Source organism: Fundulus heteroclitus, chromosome 11 (genome assembly GCF_011125445.2).
Source record: "Fundulus heteroclitus isolate FHET01 chromosome 11, MU-UCD_Fhet_4.1, whole genome shotgun sequence".
NCBI classification, from domain to species: Eukaryota; Metazoa; Chordata; class Actinopteri; order Cyprinodontiformes; family Fundulidae; genus Fundulus; species Fundulus heteroclitus.
In genome coordinates, this window is record NC_046371.1 from 1,584,952 (window position 1) to 1,597,117 (window position 12,166).

General features: G+C 45.5%; 1 protein-coding gene across 3 annotated transcripts in view; it reads left to right on the top strand.

Annotated features, from left to right (window-relative positions):
* gria4b (glutamate receptor, ionotropic, AMPA 4b) overlaps positions 1-11,738 on the top strand; it is a 146,424-nt gene extending 134,686 nt beyond the window's left edge. Inside the window, exons 14-16 of one of the 3 annotated variants that reach the window (XM_036142707.1) lie at positions 954-1,068; positions 4,817-4,954; positions 10,257-11,738. In XM_036142707.1, the coding sequence (XP_035998600.1) occupies positions 954-1,068; positions 4,817-4,954; positions 10,257-10,421 (418 nt within the window). In that variant the 3' untranslated portion in view covers positions 10,422-11,738. Of the gene's footprint in view, positions 1-243; positions 359-953; positions 1,069-4,816; positions 4,955-10,256 lie in introns of those variants that run through there. The other 2 variants (XM_036142706.1, XM_036142709.1) reach the window with 2 other exon arrangements.
* Positions 11,739-12,166: the final 428 nt, after the last annotated feature.

Here is a 12,166-nt window from a genome sequence, read left to right on the forward strand (position 1 = left end):
GGTCGCAGAAAGCTTCGTTGCGCCGTTTAGTCTTTACCTGAAGAAGGAAAGCAAAGTGAAAAAATCACGCGTGATCCAAGGAGAGCTTGTGTTCAGAGTGCATTTAGGTCCTTTAACTGGGATTAACTTTTTTCCACCCTTGTCCCTCTCTGACTTCTCCTCCCCTCTCCCCCTTTTCTTCCTTCCCTCCCAAATTGGACAGCATACTCACCCTCTCACCAAATATGCTTTATCGTTTTCAAGAAGTGCAGTAAACCTGGCCGTGTTAAAGCTCAATGAGCAGGGCCTGTTGGACAAATTGAAAAACAAGTGGTGGTACGACAAAGGAGAATGTGGCAGCGGAGGCGGTGGCGAGAAGGTTAGCCGCGATGTCGCTGTGACCTTAATGTGGGTAGGAGAGAAATGTTTGTTGGGAACAGGAGCATCTGCCGGGTCGACCCCCGGAGGAACGGAGAACGTTTGGAAACCTCTGATCCCAAGAAGAGGAGGAGGAGGAGGACTGTTGGAGCAGAAATATTCGCTGTTCTTAAACATCGTTTCCAGAGGTTCTGCCTCCGGACGGATCCCTGAGGAGAACCTCTCTCACTGCTTTGGGTGTTCTTCATGCAGAACGGAGCCAATAGTTCTGGTCCAGCAGTCCCAGCCTCTGCGGTTGTTCTTAGAAAGGTCCCGGCAGTATGCGCCCGTTCCAGAAAAGCGATGCAGCCGGGGGCCCCACACGTATGTGTCTGTTAGCTCTGCTCCCACCTCCAGACAGACCTGGAGCCGGACCACCACTGAGCAAAGAGACATGTAGCCACCGTGGGGCCCCCCACGGCTTCGTCACTTTGTGAAGAGTACTCAGCTGCTCTTGTTGGGCTTCTTCTGACTGAATAACATAAAATAACATGTCCTATGATGTTATTTATGTTATTTCCCCCACCCTGCCCCTCCCTGCCCCCCGTGATTTGAAGAACGCCCGTAAACCTTGCCGTTTTGAAACTGAGTGAAGCAGGAGTCTTAGACAAACTGAAAAACAAATGGTGGTACGATAAAGGGGAGTGTGGACCCAAGGACTCTGGAAGTAAGGTCAGTCTCCACCAGCCTGGGTGCCCCCCCTCCTCTCTTTGTCTCTTTGCACTGTTTTGTCCCGCTGGCAGTACCGTTCTGTTCTTACAGACAAACAGCCAATGACAGACATGCAGCTAGAAGCTTAATCTGGCGGATACGGCATGACAGACATGAGGCATTAACACAACCTACAGCAGCTGCGGCCACCAGTTTCTGCCGTGACACAAATATGGGCTTTATTTTCTTATTTAACCGCGTTAATTCACCGTTTCTAGCTTAAAATTTTGTCTTTCAGGTGCTAATGGAGGCCGTTTAACCCCTCACTACCTGGATTAATTCACTACATAAACAGTAAAATTATTTAGATACTTAATTAAGTAACGCTGGTTGGTTTTAATAAAGTTTAAACAATTATAAAGTCGTGTATTCGGCATACTTCAACATATGTGCAAAGGAAATCAGGCAAATTAGGCATGGTTGTGTTTAACTCCAGCCATTAGGTGGGAGCAAATACAACCATTGGTATGTGTAGAATATGCATCAACAGGATTTAGTGGGATAGATGCGTTAAAGGAACTCAGATGTTGAGGTGAATTTATACCAACAGTTTGGCAATGAGCAGATCTCTGCTGCACAATATGTCTGATCCCGGTTGTCATCTGACTTTCAATGTTTCCCTCACTCAACACCGCTGAGATGCAATACTTGGTTGGCTATAATATTTTAAGTGCTACGGAATGAATCTCTGCTTTTTAAAAGTGCATCTTTTACACTCACACCTGATAGATGTTCGCAACCTGGATCAGAAAGCTCAAGTAGAATTAGGAGACGATGTGTTACTTCATAATATTCAGCATTATTTTTACAGTTTATATTTTCCTAAAGCGGTGCAGCCCTAACTGAGGTCCAGTCCAGGACCTGAGTGCACTACCGCTTTCACAAAGTTAGGCCTTTCCTGGAAAAAAAATCCAGCTTCATTGACTAAAAATGTTATTGCATTTATTTTCCACATTCTCTATAAAAGCCTACGTTACAAAATAATTATATTGGGGTGGAAAACAGGAGATGTTTCCAATAAACTATTAAATATTTAAGGTTGAGACTTTTCTGGTAGCAGAAATGAGCTTTGTGAGAATAACCGGCGGTAATTTCAGGCGTTAAAGGGATTTATAATCAGCGGCGTGTTTGAACTGTAGCTTTAAAGCGTGGTTTTATAAAACGCTGCATGGTCGCCATCAGTATTATGATCCTGTCCAATTTAATTCACTCATTAAAGGACCTTCCAGAGGCTACAGCACCCGTTTCCCTGATCAGCACTAAATACTTTGCCCCAACTTTATTAGGCCTGACTGAATTACCAACATCCCCATATTCTGAGTCCATCTGCAGGTGAAAACTTATAGACAGCTGGTCGGTGAGAAAAAGGCAGCTAAAGGAGAAACTTTAGTCTGGGAAAACCATGGAGGACCGACTGTAAGGCTGGACAGCAGCAGCAGACCGGGGTAAAATAAACGTCCAGCGCTGAGCCAACAGAGAGGCGTCCTGATCCGGTCCGTGCATGGAGTCGCTTCAGCAAACAATAAAAACTTAAAAATAGGTTAAAAAGCAACATTTGTGTCATGTTAAAAACTATGGGCCAGGACAGGATGTGTCACAGCTGCAGACACACGTTATTTACCGCCACCGGTAAACCCAAGGCATGTTCAGACATCACTGTACGCCACACAGGACGCTCACAGTCCAAAAGCCAGCACTGATCCACACCGCTGACGCGCTGCAGCATGGAGAAAGCTTTATTCAGGCACCGGTGCATGCACCCTCCACACTTTCAATCAGGTCGGCGCAGCACAGCGCGCTCAGACACACACACGCCGTCTAGAGACGACAGTAAGCATGAGAGGCGCCAACAGGTCGTGACTGAATGTGCCTGAAGGATGTGGCTGATTTATCAGAGAGGAAGATTAACCGCAGGTAGGAACCAGAGTCAGAGCTCAGGCCAGTTTGACTAAGTCAGGATTCAAAGGTGAACGTCTGGGGAAAGAGCAGCTTCTGTTTAAAGAGGAGAGAATTAAAGGAGCGGCTCACAAACAAACCAGATTTTCTCACTTACCTCCAAGGACCAGGAAGGCTGAAAACATGGATGTGTTGATAAAAATAACAGGAAGCCGGGGGATCAACTTTAGCCACAGTAAAGAAAAACACATTTTGCTGTGACTCAAAGACGGGGCTTTGAGTCACTTTCTCGTGATTTTTGCTTTATTGTCACACTGAAAGTATTCAGATTATGAAACAAATGTTAACATCAGACAGATAACCTGGGTAAATAGTTTAAAAAGGTTTTTAAACCGTTTTATAACCTTTTAACCCCCCCAAACCCAATAACTTGTGGTTTCCTTTATTGGGATCAAGTGGTTCTGAGTCTGTGGAGGAAGTTGGACCCGTTCACCTTGGAGGGGGTTCCAGTTTCTGTGGCCTCTCTAATGTCATGCCACAGCATCTCAATCAGATTTGAGGTCAGACTTTGACTAGGCCACACCACAATCGGGGGCTTGTACATCTTCGTCGGGGGTCTGGGTTTGGCAAGGCTTACACATTCAGAGGTGGACTTTCTGCTGTTCTGGACCATTGTCCTGCTTCAGAACCCAGAGGATATTCTCCCTAAGGATGTCATGATTCCATCAGCAAGTCGTCCAGATCCTGAAGCAGCAGAGCCGCCCCAGACATCTCACTACCACCTCAGTGTCTGACTGATGGCGGATGTTCTTTTACTCTGATGCTGTGTTAGTACTCCAGGTGTAAAGGGACGCACTACCCGTCCTGAAAGGTCCCGTCTTGGCTCATCAGAACATTTTTCTTGGACTATTTTTTGGTAAATGTGAGACGGGCCTTTGTGTTCTGGTCCTGAAACGTTCTAATGGAGGCCATTTTGCCCCGGTCTCTCTTTCTTATTGTTGAATTATGACCTCTGACTTTGGCTGCAGAGCTTTAGATGTTCTGGGACCTCCTGGATCGGTCGTTGATGAGCTGCTGTTCCATTTCTACATTTGTAAGATAATAGCTCTGACGGCGCTTCAAACCCTTAGAAATGACTTTTTAACCCTTTCCAGCCAGGTATCAGTCAATGACTTTGTTTCTTATCTGTTCCTGGGTTTCTTCAGACGGGGGCAGGACAAGCTGCTGTTTGAGATTTTTAGCTTCATGGTTAATTGGTGAGTTAACGAGAGAGACCTTACTGTACACAGATCAAGGTTCACTGCTTTAGAACAATTAAGACCCGTGACAGAACGAGTCCTTTTGGCTGCTCCGTCATTAAGGGGTCTTCATATTAACTCATTATAACTCATATTAACTCACACAGAGAAGTTTTTACACTTTCTCTTCCTGAATCAGTCGGGGTTTGAACCCAGGTTGCCCGTGTCAAAGACCCAGGCTTAGCCCGCTACCCCACAGAACTACAGTAAAACAGTAAATAGTACTAGCAAGATGGGAGTAAGTGAGAAAATCTTTTCTAGTTTGGTTTAACCTATTTATTAATATTTTGAGCTAACGTAGTTCAGGTCAGTGGGAAAATGGTCGACAGCCTGTTGAGTGGCAGGATAATGGTAGTTTGGTCAGACGGATGATGAGTTCAGTGTGTTTGTGAGAGCATGATGTGAATTTGATGAAATATTTTTCTCCTTCTTACCCTGTCTGATGTATGTTTATTGATCATTTGAACTTTCTGTAAAAGCTGATATCAGTTTCTTTCTCTCCCGACTGGAAACAGGACAAGTCGTCCCAAGCCCTCAGCCTGAGCAACGTGGCGGGGGTCTTCTACATCCTCGTCGGGGGCCTGGGTTTGGCAATGCTGGTGGCCCTCATCGAGTTCTGCTACAAGTCACGCAACGAGGCCAAAAGAATGAAGGTGGAGGCCCAGTCCCCGTCCCAAACCCAGTCCCAACACCCCCATTTGCACCACTCCCACCGCCGCTGCTACCCCTGCCGCTCCGGCACGCCCCACGATAGTCCAGAGCCTAGCCAGAGCCAGAGTCCCAGGCGCAGCGGCAGCATCCACAACTTAGCCGAATTTAGTGAGGTTTTCAATGGTTATGGCAGCGACGGGGAGGCTAAGATGTAGATGTGGTTTTCGTAGACGCTTCGCCCAACCCTTTGCTCTCCCTTCACTAGCTCCCTGCACAGAGACTGTAAGTGAACCTGCCGCCTCACCTCCCTGTGCTCGCTCCACCATGCTGAGTGACTGTGGTGACCAGTGGCAAAAGCGCTTCCCTGTCCTAGCTGCTCACTTTGTGCTGATGTGACGTCCTGGTCTGCGTTTGAGCTTTCCCTCGCTGTGACACGGAGTGATGGGTCATCCTCAGACATGATGTCGTCTCTAACGCTTCGCAGTTTGTGTGGCTACAGAGACTGGACCTCATTCATCACACAGAAACCACAAGCATTTCTAATTCTCCACTCCACCCTGAAACCACTGTAGACACAAAACAGAAACATTTCTAACCTACAGCACCTTCCACAGTTATTGGCACCCCATCCAACATTTAACTACATTAATTCAGTGAGGAAAAAGGCTGATGTTTTGCTCTGTAGAAACTTGCAATATTTATAAATGGCTTTGATAATTAACAAAACGAAACAAAAGTTTATCAATTATTAATCTCTGGACCAAACATTTTAAGATATGAAAGTAGTAACCAATAATCCATCCATTGGGTTCTCGGTATAACGGTTCTAGAAAGGAAACCCAGACATCAACCGCCCCAGTGACACCCTACAGGTCCAGCTCATTCAGGCCGAGTGGGCTTACATTCCCTCCAGTGAGTTCTGGTACCGCCTGGGGATTTCCTCCCAGTGGGATGTGTCCAGAAAACCTCCAAACGGAGGCGCCCAGGAGACATCTTGATTAATTCAAGAACCGCCTCAACCGATTCCTTTCAACGTTGAGGAACTGCAGCTCTGTTCACACCCCAACTCAATGGGTGAATTCAGCAACCCGCTGAAGATGCTAGTGTTAGCGGTCTGACCAAAGTAGCCTGGGTCTAAGCCAGCATTACTGCAGATACATCTCTTACTTTGGTTAGAAATAGCCTCTAAAAGCAACCCTGGCTCCTCTTAGTGCCACAGCACAGATGCTAAATGTAATCAACCAAGAAGTATTTCCAAGTTCAGCTGCTGATACCAAGTGGTCAGTCTGTAACAAGATGGCCGCTGAGACGGGGGACCACATGTTGCTTGTAGCTGACATGGTTCTTGGCTTAGCTGGATCTTTGGCTTCTAGTCCTGGTTCAGAACAGAGAGGTTCCAGTTCAGATCAGTCAGCAGACATCTGATAACAATCAAATCAGGATGTTTACCAGGCCTACGCTATGCTAGGTCTGTCATGCTAACGCAATGCTAAGCCCAGTTAGCTTCTTTTTGACCAGCTACTTTTCTCAAGGAACCAGGGCTGGTAGCTTTCCTTTTCACCATGTGTCCACATCTGGTCCTCTAAGTGACCTTTAAACAAGGAATCTGGTTGCTTTGTGTGTCCCCAAAGAGTTAGCCTCTGGTTTAACTCTGGTCTGGTCGCTCTCTGGCTAATAAGAACCGTTCTTACCTGGAGTTGTCTGGCTGCTCCCGTCCTTTAGCAGCAGAAGCTCCTAAACGCTCTTATCAACATAAATTTCTGACAAATATTTCATGGCAGATTTTTTGGGGAGCTATTAAGTTCAGTGTAAAAACAGGATTTAAGTGTTTTATTGGTTAATTTCCAGGAGTGCCAATAAGTTCTGAGCGTGCTGTGACCGGTAAAGCATGAATTATATTCCTTTCTAAGTATCACCCCTCCTGAGGTAATGTTGGCATTTCTCACAGCTAATAGGAACAAAAAAAAAACAGTTAAAAAGTGACTATTGTCTCATATTTACAGTTGTGAGGACACTACATCAAACTGCAGAGCATTTGTTCATTTCATGTTTCCTTTGAGTCTTGAATCCACATAGTCTCAGTGTCCTTCTAAAGGTCCAAGACATGGGAAGAGACATTTCTCTCTTAAGTCTGTCCCTGGAATGACACAAGCACAAAGAAAACCCCTTTAGGACGACATTTATGATCAGAAACTGCATATTTTAACGTTACTCAGGAACAGAACCCTCCAGATGAGGTCCAAGAACATTCTCCGACTGCTTACTCCCCTCCGCTTTCTGGGTTTTTGACTTCCAGATCTCTGTCCCCAGTCTATATCTGTCCAACGCTGTGTCCCCCATCAGCATAAACTCTGCATTAGCTTCAATGTTGCTTAGTCAGCTTCCCTGCACCTATCCCTGTCAAATCATTCTGTTGGTAAAAGGTTCATCCAGAGATCCGTGGCTGCATATATAAACGCCTACAGTACTGTGCAGACACACCTTAATGTTTCATGTTTTCCCTCCAAGGAGTCAGACTCTTGGACTCCTTGGTCAACAGCTCTCCAGGCTTTCTGAAGGTCTTCAAAGTTTGTCTTTAGACTTTGGCTGCTTTTTACAAAGCTTCTCAGTCCAGCACCTGTGCCCGACCGTGGCAGCATATTCTGTAGCATGCGCTTCATAAGAATAGGTAAGTGGGCTCCATTAGGTAAGTGGAGGCCAGAAGAAGTGTCAGGTTTAAGCAAAACCATCCACACTGCAAAAACAGATCTAAAAGTAAGTAAAATGTTCTTAAAATTAGTGTATTTATCCTTTTTTTCCAAAAAAAATCTTCACCAGCTGTATTTATGCTTGATTTGAGCAGGTAAATAAGATTATCTGCCAATGGAATGAGTAATTTGACCCCTAAAATAAGATAATTAGACATACTGCACTTGAAATAAGATGACTGAGATAAATTGTTCCTATTTTAAGTGCACAATTCTTATTTCATTGGCAAATCATCTTATTTACCTGCTCAAATCAAGGACAAATACACAGATTTTAAGAACATTTTACTTATTTCTAGTTCCGTTTTTGCAGTGCACAGCAGGTGCAGAACATTTAAAAGTTTTATTTTTTTAAAAGGAAGTCATCCAGCAGAGACTGTTTGCTCTTTGGGATTTAACCTTGTTGGCATTAAACTGTCCTGACGCACTGATCCAAGTTTTGTCGCAGATATCCGAGGTGGTAAAGCTTCGACCTGCCAGTGCCAGATGTAGGTGATTCAGGATTCTCTGAAGGGTGTGGGACGTACGAACAGCAGTAGAAATGCTTCGTGTTTACGTCTGAATGGCTCATAGTTCACGGTTTCATGGCTTAAAACCATTGCTGATAAAAAGGGATCCTGGGCTGAACAGGGTCTGAAACACAGCCAGAGTCCAAAGAGAACTGTTGATTCAGACCATTTTAAAAAACCTAAGGAGCTCTGGCTCTTTGGAGGCGGTACTGTTCGTTTTTTTGGTTCTGCAGATTGGAGTTTTTCTGGAAATAAGCCGGTCAGTGAGCATAAATTAAGGTGCAAACTTCTACCTTTCTGAAGCTGACAGCTCGATGAAACCCTGCAGTTCAAACGCCCAAAACCAATCTTTATATTTTTAGCTTTCTAGTCTAACTTTCTGCACATCAATGCATGTTGGGACATAAGTCTGAACAAAAATGTTCAAATGTTTCTGATTAGAAACAACCTTAATTCCCATAAAAATGTAAATTCAGCTTTTTAGTAAGTTTGAACCATAGTTACAGTGAAATACGGATCATCTGTTTGTCTTAATTATACTCAGCTGCTGGTCGCTTCCTCTCGTTGAGTAATTAAGGTTTGTTTGCATTTTATGAAAAAGTTTTTACCCTCTTACAGTTTTCTTGCTTTTACTTCTTTGTCCCAATAAGATGTTTCAGATCATCAAATACATTTTTAATCAAAGCTGAGGCCCTGCGTTACCCTCTAACGCTGATGACTGGTTGTTCCCCGCTCACGGTTCCTGGTAACCGGTTCTGAATCTGGACCCGCTCTGCTTTGGGGAGGTTCTGATTTAAACCCTAAAATGCTGTTAGTCTTACAGCTCTGACCCTAGCCGAGGCAGGGAGGTCTGCATGGATGTAGACGTTCTTCTGGGACCTCCTGGATGAGGAGATTTTGGTTCTTTGGCCACCTTTGAGAAGGTTCTCCACTGTTCCGCGTGTTCTCCATGTGTGGATGAAGGTTCTCACTGTGGGTTTCTGGAGTCACAGAGCGAGATCAAGGCAAATGGAGCGAGTGATTTACATGCTACCCTGATGTAAAGGCGCGATCGGGAGCGAATTAATAGTCCGGCGATGTGAACGACACGGATTGGCCGAACAGAGTGAACAATCTGAACTTTTCTGTCAATTTGCATCCAGTTAAGGGTTCTCCTTGTCTATTTATTTGAGAGCGAAAACGTTTTTTCTGTAGCACACGTTTAGACAGTTAGGCGATGTTTCTATTGAGCAATGATGGATTTTCTGACCAAAGACGGCCGTATCTAGACTGATCTTCATGCTGGTTCTGGACAGACAGAAGTACCGCTGAAAGCATCCAGATGCAGCTCCGGGGGCTGATGCTCGCCAACCGGGGCGGGGCTCTGGAGGACCCGGGGCTGCCGACGCCGTTGTTCAGATTTCCACACGACACACAGCATGGTGACTGGTTCGGTAAAATCCATCTCTGCCACGGTGAGTTGAATAGACAAACCGGCAGGCGGAGAAACGCTTCTCCTCTTTGATGAGGCGGAGAAGCGAGCTGGAGGGAAATTCGCTGCATTGTGGCGCCGATTGTTTGCGAGAGAGACGTGAAATATCGAGCGACCAACGGTGAAAAGATTCACCTGGAACGCGTTCGGTGTGAACGTCCCTTCTGAAAGGTTTCCAGCATCCTTCCCAGACTGATGGATATCAGAGATTTTTATCTGTTGAGGGATTCCTTCATATGGGAGCAGGATGTGTTTCTCATTGAAGGGTTGTAGCCTACTTCGTGCTGTCACACGGGTTCTGCTGAACTCATCTGTTTAACGAGGTAGCACAAAGGTTGGTTTGGATTTATTTTAGATCGATTAACGGTAGCATCTCAAAACTGCTTCTTGTATTTAGTCTGATTGATCTGAAACACTTAAGGGACAATGAGGCAAAAGGTGAGTAAGATCTGTAAGAGGGCAGATACCCGACAGCTTCCCTGAGGCGTCGGCCCGTAACTCCAATCTGCAACGGTCCGGGTTTCCAGAATGGCAGCGTCTGCGTGAGCACGTTCTCCCTCTTTGTGTTTCTCCTCAGCTAACATTCACAGAAGCCATGAGGAACAAGGCTCGTCTGTCCATCACAGGCAGCGTTGGGGAGAACGGACGAGTGCTGACGCCCGACTGCCCCAAGGCCGTCCACACCGGGCCTCCCATCCGCCAGAGCTCCGGCCTGGCCCTGGTTTCCTCTGAGCTTCCTTGAAAACCAAAAACCTCTCAAGTGCCTTATTGCAATAACACCACCACCACCGACCGAGACAGGAACCACAAAGACACAGGATTGAGCCGGCCGACCGGTCTCTGCTGGTCAGGAGGAGGGAAACCAACGCGAGGCGGGCTCCTAGCCAGCCTCCAGAATCTGAGGGAACCAGAGACACAACTATCTCCTTTTTTATGGGACTGAGGAGGAGAAGAGAGGACAGAAAACAATATCAGAGACGACGACTAGAGAACAAAAAAAAAAAAAACGCAAACTTGAAACTTCTTCGTCTTTTCTGAGTGCTGTGGTAAAAAAAACTGGACTGTTCTCAGACAGCAGCAGATATCAACGAGCGACACGCAGATATTTCTATTCATTAAAGCAGAAAATTAAATTTATTGACACTGAATATATGAGCAAACATAGAAATGTGTGAACATTAGTAAATCTGTATATTGTGAGGAAGAACTGCTGAGGTCTGGCTGTACATACCCACGGCTGTGCTTGCTTTCTAAACATGTACATAGCAGACACTGTAGTGAAGAGACCTTCTCTTTTTTATTCTAAAAACATCTTTTAAGATTTTATTCGTCGCAATAATGGAAAGTTCGACGCCACCCGAAGCGGACGTCGGGAGGTACCCATGAACTTTGTGTTGAGTATATTAACGTAGGAGCATCCGAACTAAATGTGAAGGGTATCGACTGCCCAAATACTCTGATACCTGTTGCAGTAAAAGTTTATGAAATATATTCCAGGATGAATGTTATTCTAGCTCCACCCTGCAAACCCGACCCGTTAGTCCTCACTGTGCAGACGTAGACCCAGAGAGCGGCTTAGAAATCAACTTCCTGCTCTCACAACGTTATTTTCCTCCATTCTTTGATCTATTTTTTTAATGCTGAAAATAAAAAAAACTAAGGTTTAACTCAGTACTATCAGGGTAGTACCTTAACGCCATCAATGGAACGATGCCATTCCTCCCACGGGTTGAACAGGGGTCGGGGTTGGGGCCGTCCCCCCCCTGGTCCAAACGGAATCACTGTGGATCCTCTGTAGCAGAAGCGTCCTGGAGACAGCTGGACACTCTGCAGGACGGCGGCGGCACAACTAGACGCTTCTCATGCGGCCCGTCCTCGTTCACGCCGACGTCTACGAGAGGGAAGAAACCAGCGGCGCCAGTCCAGGTCCGGCATCCCCGTCCTGCCATCTGTCTCTACACCGGACGCCTGACGTGGGCGTCTTTACTTCTCATTTAATTGTACGTCTTTATTTTGATCTTTTTTAAGTAAAGAAGAAAATTAAAATTTAAAATTACAATGTGCCGTTTCTTTTCCCTCTTTGAGATCCTGGTTTTTAGGCAGTTTGTTAATCAGAAACACATTTCTGATGTAAATTAGCGACATTAGGCATGAATGGTATAACTCGTCTCAGTTGATTAACTTCATGGCTCTCTTTGAGAAAAACGAGCATCTAAAGTAAATTAGAAAAACAGATTTCTGGACGATTCCTGCTGCTGAGGAGATCCGGTACGGCCTTGTTTTCTACCCGAACCCATGCAGAGACTTTATGTGAGGAACGAAGAGCTCAAAGCAATGTTCTGCAGGGCGACTTTAGAACGTGACACCAGAACAAAGCAGAGCATTCACTGAACTCTGCTATTTGGGAACATTAAGGTTTCTCAAGCCGCTAGAGGAGAAAAAAGTGGGCCGAACCAGAACTTTGTCAGGTTCTGTCAACATCAACAA